General features: G+C 42.5%; 1 protein-coding gene across 1 annotated transcript in view; it reads right to left on the bottom strand.

Moving 5' to 3' along the window:
* Positions 1-15,427, bottom strand: part of CFAP61 (cilia and flagella associated protein 61) — a 389,026-nt gene that overhangs the window by 113,793 nt on the left and 259,806 nt on the right. Inside the window, exons 18-20 of the mRNA XM_038744718.1 lie at positions 13,394-13,489; positions 9,033-9,201; positions 3,500-3,668 (exon numbers count right to left, since the gene is read on the bottom strand). Of these exons, the coding sequence (XP_038600646.1) occupies positions 3,500-3,668; positions 9,033-9,201; positions 13,394-13,489 (434 nt within the window). The remainder of the gene's footprint in view (positions 1-3,499; positions 3,669-9,032; positions 9,202-13,393; positions 13,490-15,427) is intronic.

Here is a 15,427-nt window from a genome sequence, read left to right as displayed (position 1 = left end):
GACGTGCTAATGTAACAACTGCCACAAAAATACATATTGTCAACTCTTTGGTGTTTCCAGTGAAAATGTATGGACCTGAAAGCTGGATGGTGAAAAGACAGGATAGAAGGAACATTGATTCTTTTGAAATGTGGTGTTGGAGAAGGCTTTTGAAAATACCACGGACTGCCTGAGAAACAAGATAATGGATTTTGGAGCAAATTAAATCAAAGTGGTCTTTGGAAGGCCAAATTGGTGCCTTATTGAGCACTCACTCTGTGTAGAGCACCAAACTAAGTGCTTGGGAGAGTGCAATATAACGGAGTTGGTAGACAGGTTCCCTGTCTACAGTGAGCTTACAGATTGGAGGGAGGAGCTTACTTATGCTTGACCATAATTTTCAGGATTTTTATTTTATTTTATGGTATTTGTTAAGCACTTACTATGTGTCAACACTTCCCTGAGCACTAGGGTAGTTACAAGTTAATTAGGTTAGACACGGCCCCTATACGGCATGGGGCTCACAGTCTAATTAGGAGGGTGAACCGGTATTTAATCCCCATTTCACAGTTGAGGAAAATGAGGCACAAAGAAGTTAAGCGAGTAGCCCAAGGTCACCCCTGCAAGCAATTGGGACTGTCTCTATATGTTGCCAACTTGTACTTCCCAAGCGCTTAGTACAGTGTTCTGCACATAGTAAGTGCTCAATAAATACGACTGAATGAATGAATTGGCAGAGCTGGGATCAGAATCCTGGTCATCTGACTTCCAGGACCCTGCTCTTTCACATTTACAACCAATGAGACCGATATAGATAACAGTATTTTCTTTACCAGGAGGTTTGATTGTAAATGCTCTGAGGGCAGGAATTGTGTCTTTCATTTTTTGGAATGCTTTCCAAGAGCCTATACCTCAAATTACTCTATACAGTCCACAAGCACTTGGTCAATCCTGTTAATCAATCAATAGTATTTATTGAGGCTTCAACCACCATCTCCAAGGGGATAATCCCCAAATCTACATTCCTAGCTCTTCTCTCTTTCCCTCTCTGCAATCTCATATTTCCTCCTGCCTTCAAGACATCTCTACTCGATGTCCTCCCAACACCTCAAATGTAACACGTCCGAAACAGAACTCCTTATTTTCCCACCTATACACTGTCCTCTCCTGACTTTCCCATCATTGTAGAGAGCTCCACCGTTCTTCCTGTCTCACAAGCTCATGATCTTGGTGTTAAACTCGACTCATCTCTCAGTCAACCCACATATTCAATCTGTCAATAAATCCTATCACTTCAACCTTCAAAACATCACTAAAATCTGTCTTTTCCTCTCCATTCAAATTGTTATCATGTTAATCCAAACATTTATCTAATCCCGCCTTGATTCATTCTTCAGCCTCCTTGCTGACCTCCCTGTCTCCTGTCTCTCCCCACTCCAGGCCACCCTTCACTCTCCTGCCCATATCATTTTCTGACAAAAACATTCAGTTCATGTTTCCCCATTCCTCAAGAGTCTCTACTGGTTGTCCAACCAACTCCACATCAAACAAACTCCTCACCATTGGCTTTAAAGCACTCAATCACCTTGCCCCCCTTTCTTTTCGGCCCTGCTCTCCAACTGCAACCCAGCCTGCACTCACTCATCCAATGCCAACCAACTCACTGTACCTCCGTCTCATCTCACTGTACCTCGGTACCTCAGAGAAACAGCGTGGCTCAGTGGAAAGAGCCCGGACTTGGGAGTCAGAGGTCATGGGTTCTAATCCAGGCTCCGCCACTTGTCAGCTCTGTGACTTTGGGGAAGTCACTTTACTTCTCTGGGCCTCAGTTCCCTCATCTGTAAAATGGGGATTAGTGAGCCTCATGTGGGACAACCTGATTACCTTGTATCCCCCCCCACAGTGCTTAGAACAGTGTTTGGCACATAGTAAGTGCTTAACAAATGCTATCATTATTATCATTATTATCTTTCTCGCTGCCAACCCCTCACCCATGACCTGCCTCTGGCCTGGAATGGCCCCCCTCTTCATATCTGACAGACAATTACTCTCCCCACCTTCAAAACCTTATTGACAGCACATGTCCTCCAAGAGGCCTTTCCTAAGCCCTCATTTCTTCTTTTCCACCCCTTCTGTGCCACCCTTGCACTTGGATTTGCTCCCTATATTCACTCTTCCCTCAGCCCCGCAGCACTTATGTACATATCTGTAATTTATTTATTTATATCAATGTCTGTTTCCCCCTCTAGACTGTAAGCTCGTGTGGGCAGGGAACATGTCCACTAACTATGTTATATTGTACTCTCTCAAGAGCTTAATGCAGTGCTCTGCACATAGGAAGTGCTCAATAAATACAATTAATTAATTGATTGATTGATTGCTTACTGTGTGCAGAGCCCTGCACATAGCAGTTAGGAGAGTACAAATACCAGTGATACGATCTTGGAGTCAGTCTTGATATAAAAGAAAGTTATTTGTGGAAAAACATTGTTTCTTTGCATGATGCATATAAAATTTTAGGTTTCAAGGATGAAATTAAAACATGATACCCCAAATTCAACCAATCAATCATACTTTTTCAGAGCTTACATTGTACAGAGCACTCTACTAAGTGCTTGGGAGATTATATTATAACAGATTTGATAGACATATTGCCTGTCCAAATAAAAACAATGATTGAAGTTGAATTCAGAGTGATCTGAGGCCCTCACTTTCCACTGAAGATGGGGAAAAGACAGTAAATTCGTTGGAGAATGTCTTTGTCTTTTTTGTTACACTTCCATCCCTTTCCATGACATCCTCATTATGCTCATTATGCTCTTGCACAATGTGAGAAATCAGGTGTCAGGCTTTATAGTATTAAGGCAAAATTCAGTGCAATGCAAGCAATGTACTCAATAAATACCACTGATTGATTGATTAATTGATTGGATAGCTCTCCAGAAAGGCTTAGGGGGTGGGATGAATAAATGCCCATTTGTCAGGTTTTTTTCAGCTTTTGTTGCCAAAAGTGGTATTAAACTTACATACGTGTATTCATGTCAAAAAATCTGTAGATGAGAATAGATTTTGCAAAGATAAAAAATTATAATTTATGCCTTTTTCTTTCTTGATCTTTTCTGCTTTATAAAAGGTGATGTTTTTCATGTAATTGTTAGCATGTTTGTCTTTGAAATTATTCTTGAATCAGTAAATGACCTTAGCCACCCTTTATTCTTAAGATATTCTGTTTGTGTCATACAGTGATTAGAGATAATTAAACTGTTTCAAGTGTTTTACTCCCTCTACACAATGTAAGGTATCCAAAAATGACAACAAGTTGTAAATGAATCTGGAAAACAAAAGCATGACAGATGAAAGATTCTGTCAGAATTAATTAAGCACTAATTACATACTGAACTAGGAGAAGAGACTCATGATGAAAACACAACACTGCTGAAAAAAAATACCCTGCACACAGTACGCGCTCAATAAATACGACTGACTGACTGAAAGAATGGATAAAATGAGGATTGAATACCTCCTGAATCGATGAAGCTGTCTTTTAGCCACTTTGTGAAATTTAAGCAATCCTCGTCATCATTGAGGGTAAAAAGATTTGAAGGAACTTGGCCAGTATATCTCATTTTACTGTTCGTCTCTCTGTTGGTCAAAAGTTTGCTGATATCAGCTCCTGTAGGACATGGGACCTGGTTTAAAAAATAAAATCAGAAGGTGAGATCAATGGGCATGAGTTACCCCATTTTGAATATTCTTTCAACTGTATTTTCTGAGCCTCTACTTCAGGCAGAGCATTGTCCTATGTGCCTGTGTGCACAACCCTGTACTAGGGATTTGGGCAAGCAAAGCACTGACTCCTACAATGGCTGGTCTGGGTAGGCCCAGCCCCCTTCGTCTGTCAAGGAGAAAATCTTGGGTTGAAGGGGAAGAAAACTATTGGTGAAGTTGCCCCAAAAAGGGACACCCCAAAGACAACACACCATCTCTTAATGACAACCATTCTCTTGCTTTCTAAATGGCAAGTTTTCAGTCTGCCTCAGCCAGGGGAATTCTCCTTGAGTTTGTTCTCTTTGAAAAGGCCGGGCAAGTCACATAAGTTCTCAAAGCCTCACTTTCCTCATCTGTAAAATGAGGCATGTAAAATGTAAAACCCCTCACCCACGTCCTGCCTCTGGTCTGGAACGCTCCCTCTTCTGAAATCCAACAGACAATTACTCTCCCCTCTTTCAAAGCCTTATTGAAGGCACATCTCCTCCAGGAGGTCTTCCTGACTAAGCCCTCCCCTTTCCTCTTCTCCCATTCCCTTCTGTCTCGCTCTGACTTGCTCCCTTCGTTCATCCCCCCTCCCAGCCCCACAACGCTTACGTACATGTCTGTAATTTATTTCTTTTTATTGATGTCTTTCTCCACCTCTTTAACAAGCCCCATAATAATAATAGTGACAACAGACTGTAAGTTCACTGTGGGCAGGGAATGTGTCTGCTTATTGTTGCATTGTACTCTGATTCATTCATTCAAGTCAATCGAATTTATTGAGCACTTACTGTGTCCAGAGCACTGTACTAAGTTCTTAGGAGAGTGCTATATAACTACAACAAACAGACACATTCCCTGCCCACAATGAGCTCACAGCCTAGAGGGACTTACAGTGTTTTGCATACAGTAAGCGCTCAATAAATATGATTGAGTGAAAGAATGAATGGGTGGGTAGAATGAGGATTGAATACCAGTTCTTCATCCCGCTCAGATTGTGAGCCCCTTCGGGGACAGGGACTGTATCTGACATGATTATCAGCACTCAGTACAGGACTTAACATAGAGTAATCCCTTTACAAATACCACAGTAATAATAATTACTTACTATTAATTAATAGTCAACCAATTAATTAATTACTATTATTATTGTTATTATTATTATTACTACTATCAGGAACCAGCCTACAATTCTCAGTGGAGCACCCCTACCTTTCCAGAACTATCACTGACTTGGGAACCTGCACACTTGAACAGCATCCATTTAGAGGCAGGGGTGTACCTATAACGTTTCCAGGGATTCTCAGTACTAAATCCCAACTGAAATAGCCATCAGACCCTGCTAACCTCCTCTAGGTCATAATAATAATAATAATAATGGCATTTGTTAAGCGCTTACTATGTGCCAGGCACTGGACTAAGCGCTGGGCTAGATACAAGCAAATGGGGTTGGACACAGTCCCTGTCCTACCTGGGGCTCACAGTCTCAATCCCCATTTTACAGATGAGGCAAGTGAAGCCCAGAGAAATGAAGTCACACATCAGACAAGGGGCAACCCTCCCCAGTTCTTCCTTCCAGAGACAGATGGGATTTAGGATTTTTGCTTAGTGAACCACAAAATCCTTGCCTCCGCCCCTTGCTTCAGGTCTAGTCATCTCTCTGAAGGCAAGGGAATCATTTGGGGACCAGCCTACAGTTCACCTCCCTGGTCTGGTTACAAGAAGCTTGTAAAGAAAGCACTCCTTCCTCCTCCCTCAGTTTCCTCCGGAGCACATATCAATCAATCAATCAATCAATCAATCGTATTTATTGAGCGCTTACTGTGCACAGAGCACTGTACTAAGTGCTTGGGAAGTACAAGTTGGCAACATATAGAGACAGTCCCTACCCGAGACAGTCCCTACACATATCATCCTACCACATGGGGCTTCTCCTTCAGCCCATTATGAGATCAGAGACCTCATTTTGTTTTAATAGATATCTTGCAAGAATTCTTAATGCATTAATCAGGTAACAAATAAACTAAAAATTCTCTAACATTCCCCCTCCTCTCCACCAGGCTCATTTCTACTTTCCTGAAGGCATCCTAAGGCTTGAGTTCCTCTAGTTCTTTCCCCTCTTCTTTTAGGGTGGCCCAGGTTCCAGTCTCGATCAGTCAGTCAATAAATCGATCTTATTTATTGAGTGCTTACTGTGTGCAGAGCACTGTACTAAGTGCTTGGGAGAGTACAGTATAACAATGTAGATGTAGATTTGGGAATCATCCGCATAGAAGTGGTTGTTGAAGCCATGGGAGAGAATGAATTCTCCCAGGAAGTTGGTGTAGATGGTGAATAGGAGGGGACTCGGAACTGAACCTTAAGGGACCCCCACAGTTAGGGAGTGGGAAGGAGAGAAGTAGCCCATGAAAGAGACTGAGAATGAATGGTCAGAAAGATAGGAGGAGAACCAGGAGAGGAAAGTGTCAGTGAAGCTGAGATTGGATAATGCTTCCAGGAAAATGCTTCCCCTCCTCAAAAATCTCCAGTGGCTACCAATCAATCTGCGCATCAGACAGAAACTCCTCACCTTCGGCTTCAAGGCTGTCCATCCCCTCGCCCCCTCCTACCTCACCTCCCTTCTCTCCTTCTACAGCCCACCCCGCAATCTCCGCTCCTCTGCCGCTAATCTCCTCACCGTGCCTCGTTCTCGCCTGTCCCGCCATCAACCCCCGGCCCACGTCCTCCCCCGGGCTTGGAATGCCCTCCTTCTGCCCATCCGCCAAGCTAGCTCTCTTCCTCCCTTCAAGGCCCTACTGAGAGCTCACCTCCTCCAGGAGGCCTTCCCAGACTGAGCCCCTTCCTTCCTCTCCCCCTCGTCCCCCTCTCCATCCCCCCATCTTACCTCCTTCCCTTCCCCACAGCACCTGTATATATGTATATATGTTTGTACATATTTATTACTCTATTTATTTATTTTACTTGTACATATCTATTCTATTTATTTTATTTTGTTGGTATGTTTGGTTTTGTTCTCTGTCTCCCGCTTTTAGACTGTGAGCCCACTGTTGGGTAGGGACTGTCTCTATATGTTGCCAACTTGTACTTTCCAAGTGCTTAGTACAGTGCTCTGCACACAGTAAGTGCTCAATAAATACTTGATTGATTGATTGATTGATTGATTGAAAAGGGGGTGGTCTACAGTGTCAAAGACTGCTGAGAGGTCAAAGAGGATCAGGATGGAGTACAGCCCATTTGATTTGGCAAGAAGAAGATCATTTGTGACCTTTGACAGGGTGGTTTCTGTGGAGGGAAAGGGACAGAAACCAGATTGGAGGGGGTCAAGGAGAGAATTGCAGGAGAGGCATTTGACAGAATCCCACGTAAAACCTCTCCAAGTCCTTAGAATGACGGGGAGAAGCTGTGCCATTTCTCCCCTTCAGATACAGGAGCCTCTCTCCTCCAGAGTTCTAACCTCAGGACCCCTAAACCTTCTGGATATCCTAACCCTCTGTGATCATACCTCCGATCCCCACCCTGCCCTGGCTCCTTCAAGCTCTGAGCCTTTTTCAAGTCCTGCCCTTCCAGAATCACAGCTCCAAACATTCTCATCCTAAAATGGCTGAGGGCCATCTCCTGAATTATCTGGTCCCCATTTGTCCTTCCCCATCCTTCCCTTTGATTGGCTCCTTTCAAATTAATATCATATAAGGCATTAGTAGTTGTTCCATTGAACTCCTCTCAGGTAGAGGCAATTACAAGTCTACTTCCTGGATTCCTCTTTCACTTCCTGAGTATGGGGGCTAGTAATTGTGACCATCCCAGTGCCTATCTCTGAAAATGAACAATTAATCAAGGGAACATGCAGACCATCGGAGGAGAAAATGAAAATGAAATAAATCAATTATTTAATGAAAGGACAACTATTTATGTGACTGCTTGGGCAGGCAGACTACCGACCCAGAAGGCAACACTGAACTGGAATGTGAAATTGTTTTTCAGTTTTAAAGCTCCCTATTCCAATCTCACTTAAGACTTCAACTGAGGGGTTTAGCTATGTTTCTTCTTGGAAATCAGGATAAACTAGATTGTTTGGTGTTACGAAGGGCTTATCAGTTATGTTTTCTACTGCTATTTGGAACTGCTAACAGTAAACCCTTAATAAACTGCTCAGAGAATTCAATTTCCACAATTTGTTAACTCTTTTCCGCATTCAAGCAGAATATTTGCATTGGCCTGGGATTATATAAGGGTTTAGAAGCAACATGGTCTAGTGGAGAGAACACAGGCCTGAGAGTCAGAAGGATCAGGTTTGATGATGATGATGATTGTGGAATTTGTTAAGTGTTTACTATGGGCCAGGCTCTGTACTAAACCCTGGGGGAGATACAAGATAATCGGGTTGGACACAGTCCCTGTCCCATATAGGGCTCACAAACTTAATTTTCCATTTTACAGATGAGGGAACTGAGGCACAGAGAAGTGAAGCGACTAGCCCAAGGTCACACAGCAGACAAGTAGTGAGATTGAGATTAGAACCGAGGCCCTTCTGACCCCCTTACCCATGCTCTATCCACTAGGCCATGCTGCTTCTAAGCCTTTATATAGTCCCAGTTCTAATCCCAGGTTCTAATTCCTGCTCTGCCACTTGTCTGCTGTGTGACCTAGGGCAAGCCACTTCTCTGTGCCTCAGTTGCCTTATCTGTAAAATGGGGACTAAGACTATGTGGGCCAATTATCTCGTATTTACCCCAGTGCTTAGAACAGTGCCTGGCACATAGTAAGTGCTTAACAAATACCATCGTTACCGTAATTATTATTTAGGAATAAAATTTTAGTTCAGAGTGTTTCAAGGGCTGTCCCAGTCCATATAGAAGTTGGTATTAATAATAATGATAATAATAATGGCATTCACTAAGCACTTACTATGTGCAAAGCACTGTTCTAAGTGCTGGGGAGGTTACAAATAATAATAATAATGATAATAATAATGTTGGCATTTATTAAGCACTTACTATGTGCAAAGCACTGTTCTAAGTGCTGGAAGGTGATCAGGTTGTCCCATGTGGGGCTCACAGTCTTCATCCTCATTTTACAGATGAGGTAACTGAGGCACAGAGAAGTTAAGTGACTTGCCCAAAGTCACACAACTGACAAGTGGTGGAGTCTGGATTAGACCTGTGACCTCTGATTCCAAAGCCCGGGCTCTTTCCATTGAGCCATGCTGCTTCCCCGAAGCCAAAATGAACCCCTCATCTAAAAAATAATTTTTATCATAATCATCAAACAGGATGGGATTTACCCTGTGTGCCCAGCCTTACCTGGTATTGCTGCCCAGTACAGAGAACAAGGTGGTCGTATGGAACTTTCTTCTCCTTGGAAACCACCACATACTTGGCAGCTCGGTCTATGCCCGTCATTTTACCAACCACCACGTTGACCCAGGAATAAAGTGCCATCAATGCATAATCTTCATCATTGAAACAGTGGCTGTGAAGAAAGGATATCCATAAGTGACATTTTAGCAGCAGACAGCAGGCATTAATTAGACATCTGGTGAATGGGTTGAGGCTCCCTACTGGTTCAAGTCTGTTCCCTTGCTGGGAGTTTGCTAGAGGCTACAGTGGGAGATTACTTGTTAGAAAATGCTCACTTACAAATTGACGTCTTCCTGTTAAAGCCAAATTATTCCCGTCTGAAAACGTCACTAGCACTCAAACCACCCTCTCCCCTGGGCTTCTCTACCAAAGCCTAGTGGACACCTTCGGACTGTAGTCATTCATTCATTTGTTCAGTCGTATTTATAGAGTGCTTACTGTGGGCAGAGCACTGTACTAAGCGCTTGGGAAAGTACAATACAACACTAAACAGTGACATTCCTTGCCCACAATGAGCTCACGGTCTAGAGGGTGGGGAGACAGACAGCAACACAAATAAATAAAATGGCAGATATGTACGTAAGTGCTTTGGGGTTGGGAAGGGGAAAGAGCCAAGAGAGCAAGTCAGGGCAATGCAGAAGGGAGTGGGAGATGAGGAAAATTGGGGCTTGGTCTGGGAAGGTCTCTTGGAGGAGATGTGCCCAAGCGCTTAGTACAGTGCTCTGCACACAGTAAGCACTCAATAAATACGATTGATTGACTGATTGAAGCAGGGGAGAATCATTGTCTGTTGGATTAGACATTAGACAGAGGCCTTCCCAGACTGAGCCCCCCTTTTCCTCCTCTTCCCCATCCCCCCGCCCCACCTCCTTCCCCTCCCCACATCACCTGTATATATGTTTGTACAGATTTATTACTCTATTTATTTTACTTGTCCATATTTACTATTCTATTTATTTTGTTAATGATGTGCATTTAGCTTTAATTCTATTTGTTCTGATGACTTGACACCTGTCCACGTTTTATTTTGTTCTGTCTCCCCCTTCTAGACTGTGTGCCCGTTGTTGGGTAGTGACCGTATGTATATATTGCCAACTTGTACTTCCCAAGCGCTTAGTACAGTGCTCTGCACACAGTAAGCGCTCAATAAATATGATTCAATGAATGAATTAGAGAAGGGAGAGCGTTTCAGGCCAGAGGCAGGATGGGGCTAGGGGTTGGTGGTGAGATATGTGAAATAAAGGCACAGTGAGCACTAGAGGAGTCAAGTGTGTGGGCTGGGTTGTAGAAGGAGACAAGCGAAGTGAGGTAGGAGGGGGGCAAGGTGATGGAGGGCTTCAAAGCCAATGGAGAAGAGTTTTTGTTTGATACGGAGGTGGATGGGCAACCACTGGATTTTCTGAGGAGCATGGTGACGTATCCAGAACGTTTTTGTAGAAAAACAATCCGGGAAGCAGAGAGAAGTATGGACTAGAGTGGGGAGAGACGGAAGGCTGGGAGGTCAGCAAGGAGGCTGATGCAGTAATCCAGGAGGGATAGGATGAGTGATTGTATTAACGTGGTAGTTGTATGGATGGGCATATGGTCAAGCGCTTAGTACAGTGCTCTGCACACAGTAAGTGCTCAATAAATATGATTGAATGAATACGGATAGTCATTTTGTTTAAGTTATGAACCTGAAATTAGGATCAAGATCACAAATGAAGTGTCCAAGTGATTAAAGAAAACAGAGCCTGAAGAAGGAGGGTGCTTGAAGGTCACCCAAACACACCAAATCCTAATTTAGCTACATTCTGAAGATGGCATCTGAATAAACCATGACTTAACAAACCATCTCATTTGTTTATTCATCCAATCATATTGATTGAGGGCTTACTGTGTGCAAAGCACCGTACTAAGCACTTTACTACCTGATTCTGAATTGTTTTCTAATAAGAACAGATCGATTCCAATAAAAATGTGAAACCAAATGGGATTATGTTTATTGCAAATGATTCTGGTCAGATTTTCAGTGTTATTCCCTTCCCTAGCAGATATGATTAAGGAAGTGATTGCTCTGTCTACTAGCGGCAGGCATGCAGAATTAATGTGGACTTTCATTCATTCATCGTATTTATTGAGCTTTTACTGTGTGCAGAGCACTGTACTAAGCGCTTGGGAAGTACAAGTTGGCAACATATAGAGACGGTCCCTACCCAACAATGGGCACACAGTCTAGACATCCATAAACAAGGTGAGGAAGTGCCTCTCTTGGCAGTGGCGGGCGGGAGGGAGATGATGGGGGCGGGGGGACGATGCTTAGGTCGAGGGGGGGGGGGGGTGGGGGGCGTCAGGCCTGTATTTTACTAAGGTCTCGAATATTCAACTGGAATTTGCCAGCATTTTGGCAACAGTTTCCAAGGGTTTGAGTTAGGTTTGGGTTGTTTTCGTTCCTAAACCGTGGGTATAAAGTTTTCTGAAAAGTGTGGGTTTGAGTGCAGCTTTGTCCTTAGTTTGGAGATCTGAAGGAAATAGAAAAACATAGTTGCTTATGTTTAGTTTTAGGTATGAGTATAAAATATTTACATGATTTTTCTAATAACACCAGAGAAGCAGCGTGGCCCTGTGGGTACAGCATGGGCCTGAAAGTCAAGAAAGACCTGGGTTCTAACCCCGGCTCCGCCACTTGTCTGCTGTGTGACCTTGGGCAAGTCACTTAACTTCTCTGCGCCTCAGTTACCTCATCTGTAAAATGGGGATTAAGACTGTGAGCCACACGTGGGACATGGACTGTTACCAACCTGGTTAGCTTGCATCTCCCTCAGAGCATAATATAGTGACTGGCACATATAGTAGCAAACAAACAAAAAACCCATTATTTATCACAACGCTGCTTCAGCGCAGCTAAGTGGAAAGAGCACGGGCTTGGGAGTCAGAGGTCATGGGTTCTAATCCCGACTCTGCCGCTTGTCAGCTGTGTGACTTTGGGTAAATCACTTAACTTCTCTTTGCCTCAGTTACCTCATCTGTAAAATGGGGCTAAGAATGTGAGCTACACGTGGGACAACCTGATTACCTTGTATCCCCCCAGCACTTAGAACAGTGTTTTGCACATAGTAAGCACTTAACAAATACCATTATGATTATTATTATTATTATTGAACAGATTAACATGGGATACAGAATCCAAACATAGGAATGGGAGATATCATTTTCTATTAATCAGTGACCTATTTACACTGTGTTCTTATAAAGATTAGTTGTTTGCTGTGCTACTGCTATTGCTACATGCACCTCCCGTCTCTGTTTTTGAGACTATCTCTTGTTTTTCTGATCTCCACAAAGCCTTCTTCCAAGAAAAACATCCCTTCTCCTGGTTGCTGCCTGCCAGGCTGGTATGAGGAGAGTATGGACAATTGCAGGATACCAAGCGGCTGCAAAGGTGCACATCTGTAGGTAGGGCAGAACCGATATTTTGGAGACACGGTGAAGCTCAGTCTCAAACATTGTGATATTGCAGTGGCTTGCTGGGAGACTACTCCAGTAGACAGGCAGCAGCAACTAGGAGAAGGGATGTTTTTCTTGAAAGAAGGCTTTGCAGAGATCAGAAAAACAAGAAATAGTCTCAAAAACAGAGACGGGAGGTGCATGTAGCAATAGCAGTAGCACGGCAAACAACTAATCTTTATAGGAACACAGTGTAAAATGGAGTGTCAGTCACAGGTTGGCCTTTCGAACCAAACCTGTATGGATGAATACGATTTTTGTGTCAACAGCATCATCTTGAAAAGGAATGACAGCTCTTTCTCCCTATATGTGTCTGCGTGAATCTTTTTAGCATATGTGAGGGCATTAGGAAGAGACTAACATTTAACGTAGCTACCCAGCTTAGAACCCATCACTTGGACAAAATAGAGATGAGGTAGAAGGTATCAAACTGAAATATCTAAAATCAACATTCCACTGCAGAGGGTTATCTTAGTTAACATACGTGGGTATGTAAGTGGCTTGTGTGGGCATCTCTATGCAGGACAATTTCTCCCTAGGTGCCCGGTTTTGTTTTATTTTTTCTATATCAATCATCATAATCATAATACTTTTAAGCTCTTATTCTGTGTCAAACACTGCTCCAAGTGCTGGGGGACATACAAGATAATCAGGTCCCCGTCCTAAACAATCAAAATTTCCCCTAAATACAAAATCCCCACATTACTGTATCCCCCAAACTGTGGGTGCTTGACTCTCTAGTGCACAAACACATTCAAGATGATTTTGAAAATGAAACATGAGGATTTGAATGAACTAACACAGAATTTGAGACCTACTCGTTTGCTAGAAATCTGTTTTCTGGGCCAAGGTGATTTTTTCCAGGAAGTCCGTGGATGGAAATCAATATCAGGTTATTAAACTTCAAGTGAGGGCTAAAAAAGAAGAAAGCAGAGTGATGTGCATAAGTGGTTGAGAGCATGTAATAATTCACTTTGATATTTACGGCTGTGTTAAAAAAAGCAGCATTTGTTCATTCAATCGTATTTATTGAGCACTTACTGTGTGCAGAGCACTGTACTAAGCACTTGGAAAGTACAAGTCGGCAACATATAGATATGGTCCCTACCCAACAACGGGCTCTCAGTCTAGAAGACCTACCTAGTAAGTGCTTACTATGTGCCAAGCACTGTACTAAACACTGGGGTAAATACAAGCAATCAGTTTGGATGCGGTCCCTGTCCCACATAGGATTTACAGTATTAATCCCCATTTTACAGAAGAGGTAACTGGGGCACAGGGAAGTGAAGTGACTTGCCCAAGGTCACACAGCAGACAAGTGGCGGAGGCGGGATTAGAACCCAGGTCCTTTAAAAGCAATGCTGATGGGGTTTTCCCAGCAAAATGTTCAGAACTGGTCCATTCAATCATTTGTTCATTCATTCATTCAATCAGCATTTCTAAGCAATGAAAAGATGGCCCAGTAATGCGCTGGGTCTCTCAAAGCCCTCTCAAACCATCACTTGTTGGGGTCCTCAGTTTTTTTTTAAGTTTTCCACTAATTGTCAATAAATTGGGACCCAGAGAGTTTTATTCCAAATTTCTTAGTCTCGAGAGCATACTACCAAGTGTTCAAAGCATTGACTCTAGACCCTGTGTTCCTGGACATAAAAAGCCACCCGGAGACTCTACCCCTGTAAGCAGAGGAGCAAGCCAAGTGAGGGGCTGTTGTCCCTCACTTGGCAACAGCCTAACTTTCACGTGGACATTTGGAAGTCTTCAAAATTGGAAAAGGATCAGTAGTTTTGGAAGCCCGGGAAAGAAATAGGAAATCCTTTTAAACACGTGATACTTTCGGTAATAAAATCGGCTTTTCCTGACAATATGTTAAACTGAACTGGATCTGACATTTAAAAACAGTTAAATATTGTGAAAGATAATGCTTTACAATCTCTTGGGTTTTGTGTCATTTAAGCATTAATAATCTCATGTGATGTGAAAGCGTCTGCACGCATCTTATCTCTGATGCTATTAATGAATGTTAAAAATATGTTCAAATAACATTAAAGGTCATACTTGAAACCGAGAAAATTTTAAGTTATGGCTGCTAATCCGAAAATGCATACTAATGATGCTTTCATTTTGCACTGTGACTACTGAATGTGAATTGCAGTAATACTGTGTTGACTGATACATATATGGCTGGCTACGCAGAATGTATTTAATTCTGTTTCAGAACATCCCCATCCCAACCCACACACAGTGCGGTTCAAATAGGTCTGTTACAAATTGTACTACGAATATACTAATAATACCTATTTATACCCAAAGTCATGAATTGTTCAGACATATAAATGATTAAAAACCATGAAAAACCCTAACAGCCTAAACCTGGACCTTGAAAACAGACTGCTTCGTGGCATTTTTACTATTAGATGACGGAAAATTACAAATGGACAATTTAAAGAATTTCACAAAAACAAGTGTTGTTCATGTGATGGAGGCATGAAGAGATCGAGCATTCTTTCCCCTCTTCTCAACCCCAGTTGGTTTTTCTGCATTGGTTATTTTACTTAAAACCATTTTTGCACTTAATTCAGGAATCTTCAAATACTTATATTCTAAAATGTATAAAATAGTCTGCAAATACAGTATAAAATACCAAGTTACAACCACAATTTCTAACTCCTTGCACTTCTAACATCAAATTCCACTGTTTAAACTCTCTCACTGCCACGCGTGTTATCATTCTGCTCTTTATTATGCCCAAATAAAATGTTGATCATTCAAAACTGCGGCATCTTCTGGATTTTGGTTTCTGTCAGTTTACAAGCAGATCTTGATAACTGATGAACACCAAAGCTACTGAAAAA

This window comes from Tachyglossus aculeatus, chromosome 1, assembly GCF_015852505.1.
Source record: "Tachyglossus aculeatus isolate mTacAcu1 chromosome 1, mTacAcu1.pri, whole genome shotgun sequence".
In the NCBI taxonomy this organism is placed as follows: domain Eukaryota; kingdom Metazoa; phylum Chordata; class Mammalia; order Monotremata; family Tachyglossidae; genus Tachyglossus; species Tachyglossus aculeatus.
The sequence above is the reverse complement of the archived record's forward strand: the minus strand, read 5'-3'. Positions and strand labels throughout refer to the sequence as shown.